The following is a 2,276-nucleotide window of genomic DNA, read 5'->3' on the forward strand; positions in this document are numbered from 1 at the left end:
CTGGGAAGACTGAGGCAGAAGGATTGCTTGAGCCCAGGAGTTTAAGGCTGCAGTGAGCTATAATTGCACCACTGCACTCTAGCCTGGGCGACAGAGTGAGACCCTATATTGGGGGGGAGGAGGAAGTAAACATCCAATTTCAAAAATATAAAAAGATAATTCATACATTGTTTTCACATCTCTTTCAGTTTTTAGTTAGAGAAGCAGAGGGGGTGGAAACCACAGTGGAAATGTCTTAAATTTGTCTTTCGGTTTTTATTTGTCATAATTAAATTGTTTACCACAGTGGCTCTGTATTCCGCAATCGCTTTTAATTCTGCTTTGTTTTTTTCGTATTTTTCTCCTTCTCTTTTTTCCCATTCAGCCTCAGCTTCTGCAATATCTCTAGCAATAATCAAATCTTCATTGTCAAGTTTCTCTTTCATTAGTTCACTCAGGAAGTTATTTATTCTTTCTCTCCGTTCTTCCATTAGCCTATAACAAAATACCATACTTGTCAAATCTTCACGAACAGATTTGCAATGGAGCCAAAATAATTTAATTAGGGAGTCTGAGATATTTTACAGTCTTTTAGAAAACTAAAAGGAGCCCCACTGTGTGGAGCCCCACACAAGGAGCTCCTTGTGTACACTGATTTAAGTGGAAATTATTTTTTAAATATAAAGAAACATATAATCTAAAAATCCAAAGAAAGTGATATATGTCATACATACAATACGATCTTTGTGTGCGTGTTTAGAAAGAGATGTTAAAATTCTCTATATTGAAAAATATTTTAAAGTACTTTATCAGACTACCTTGCTTACTTTACCATTGGAGGCTTAGGCTATAAAAGGCCTTTTTGTAAATAAAACCAAGAAAATATTTAGTAAGTGCCAGGTACGGTGGGTTGTACCTGTAATCCCAGCACTTTGGGAAGCAGAGGCAGGAGGATCAATTGAGGCCAGGAGACCAAAACCATCCTGAGCAACATAGTGAGACCCTGTCTCTACAAAAAACACACACACACACACAAAAAATAAAAATAAAATAAATACAAAGAAAAATAATCTGGCTAAACTGACCTAATAGGAAAAAAAGGAAAAGAAAAGAAAAAAGAAAATATTTAGTAAAAGTTATCAAAATCCACCCTCATAATACTCTGTCTGGCATTTATTCATAGTACTTTGTTGACCTGATTTGTTTATATGTCTCACTTCCTTTATACCATGAGATGCCTCAGGTCAGGGATTGAATGGCTCCTCTCTCTAGTCCAGGGCCAAGCATGTGCCTGGTACATCATAACAAAAAACATATTTTGTTAAAGAAATGGGTGTATATTTATTTATTAAATTGGGCAAAAAAAATACATGAGTTGTGACAAATTCACTAATTTATTGAGTGAATTTGCAAAGCAACGACATGTAAGAAATGATGAGAAAGGATGCAGTCCATACCCCAAGGAAATTACAATCTAAAATGGAGCAAAACATTTATGCAAATAACTATACAAGGCAAAGGGTGATAAATGCCATGAAAAAGCTAGACAGAGATATGGACGAAGGAGAAAAAAAGAAAGCTTTCACAGAAACGGTGACATTTCAGTTAGAATTTGAAAAAACAATATTTTAAATACATTTATTGATTGCTCACTATGTGTCTGACACTATTCAAGGTGCTGGGGACATAACAGTGAGCAAAAACACTAACAGGCGGCACAGGCTGGGTGCAGTGGCTCACACCTGGGCTAAGGCTAGAGGATTGCTTGAGGCCAGGAGTTTGAGACCAGCCTGGGCAACAGCAAGATCTTGTTTCTACAAAAAAATTTTTAAAAATCAGCTGGGCATGGTGGAGCCCACCTGTAGTCCCAGCTACTCAGGAGGCTGAGGCAGGAGGATTGCTTGAGCCCAAGAGTTCCAGGCTGTAGTACGCTATGATCATGCTTGTGAATAGCCACTGCACTCTGTTCCTAAAATAATTTTTTAAATATAATTCAGCACATACAAAATCCCAGGACACAAACCAGGACGACTGGACCAAGGCAGATTTTCATTTCTGCTGCCCTCCCCCATCCCACCCAGTGCCACCTCCCCTTCCTCCAGCCAGGCCACTGACCCTGTCCCTTTTCCAAGGTGACTTTATCTCCAGGACCCCAACAGCCCTCCTTGCGTCTGGGTCTTTTTGTTGTTATTGCTGTTGTTTTGTAATTCTTAGTGAGATATCATTCACACATCATATGCTTCGCCTATCTGAAGTGTACGATGCGGTGGGTTTTGGTATCGTCACAGATATGTGCA

The 2,276-nt window shown here is 38.8% G+C and overlaps 1 protein-coding gene across 1 annotated transcript in view; it reads right to left on the reverse strand.

Annotated features, from left to right (window-relative positions):
- The window catches only part of CCDC173 (coiled-coil domain containing 173), a 65,994-nt gene that overhangs the window by 29,918 nt on the left and 33,800 nt on the right, over positions 1 to 2,276 (reverse strand). Inside the window, exon 5 of the mRNA XM_012650679.1 lies at positions 282 to 474. Within this exon, the coding sequence (XP_012506133.1) occupies positions 282 to 474 (193 nt within the window). The remainder of the gene's footprint in view (positions 1 to 281; positions 475 to 2,276) is intronic.

This window comes from Propithecus coquereli, unplaced genomic scaffold, assembly GCF_000956105.1.
Source record: "Propithecus coquereli isolate 6110/MARCELLA unplaced genomic scaffold, Pcoq_1.0 Scaffold34, whole genome shotgun sequence".
In the NCBI taxonomy this organism is placed as follows: Eukaryota; Metazoa; Chordata; class Mammalia; order Primates; family Indriidae; genus Propithecus; species Propithecus coquereli.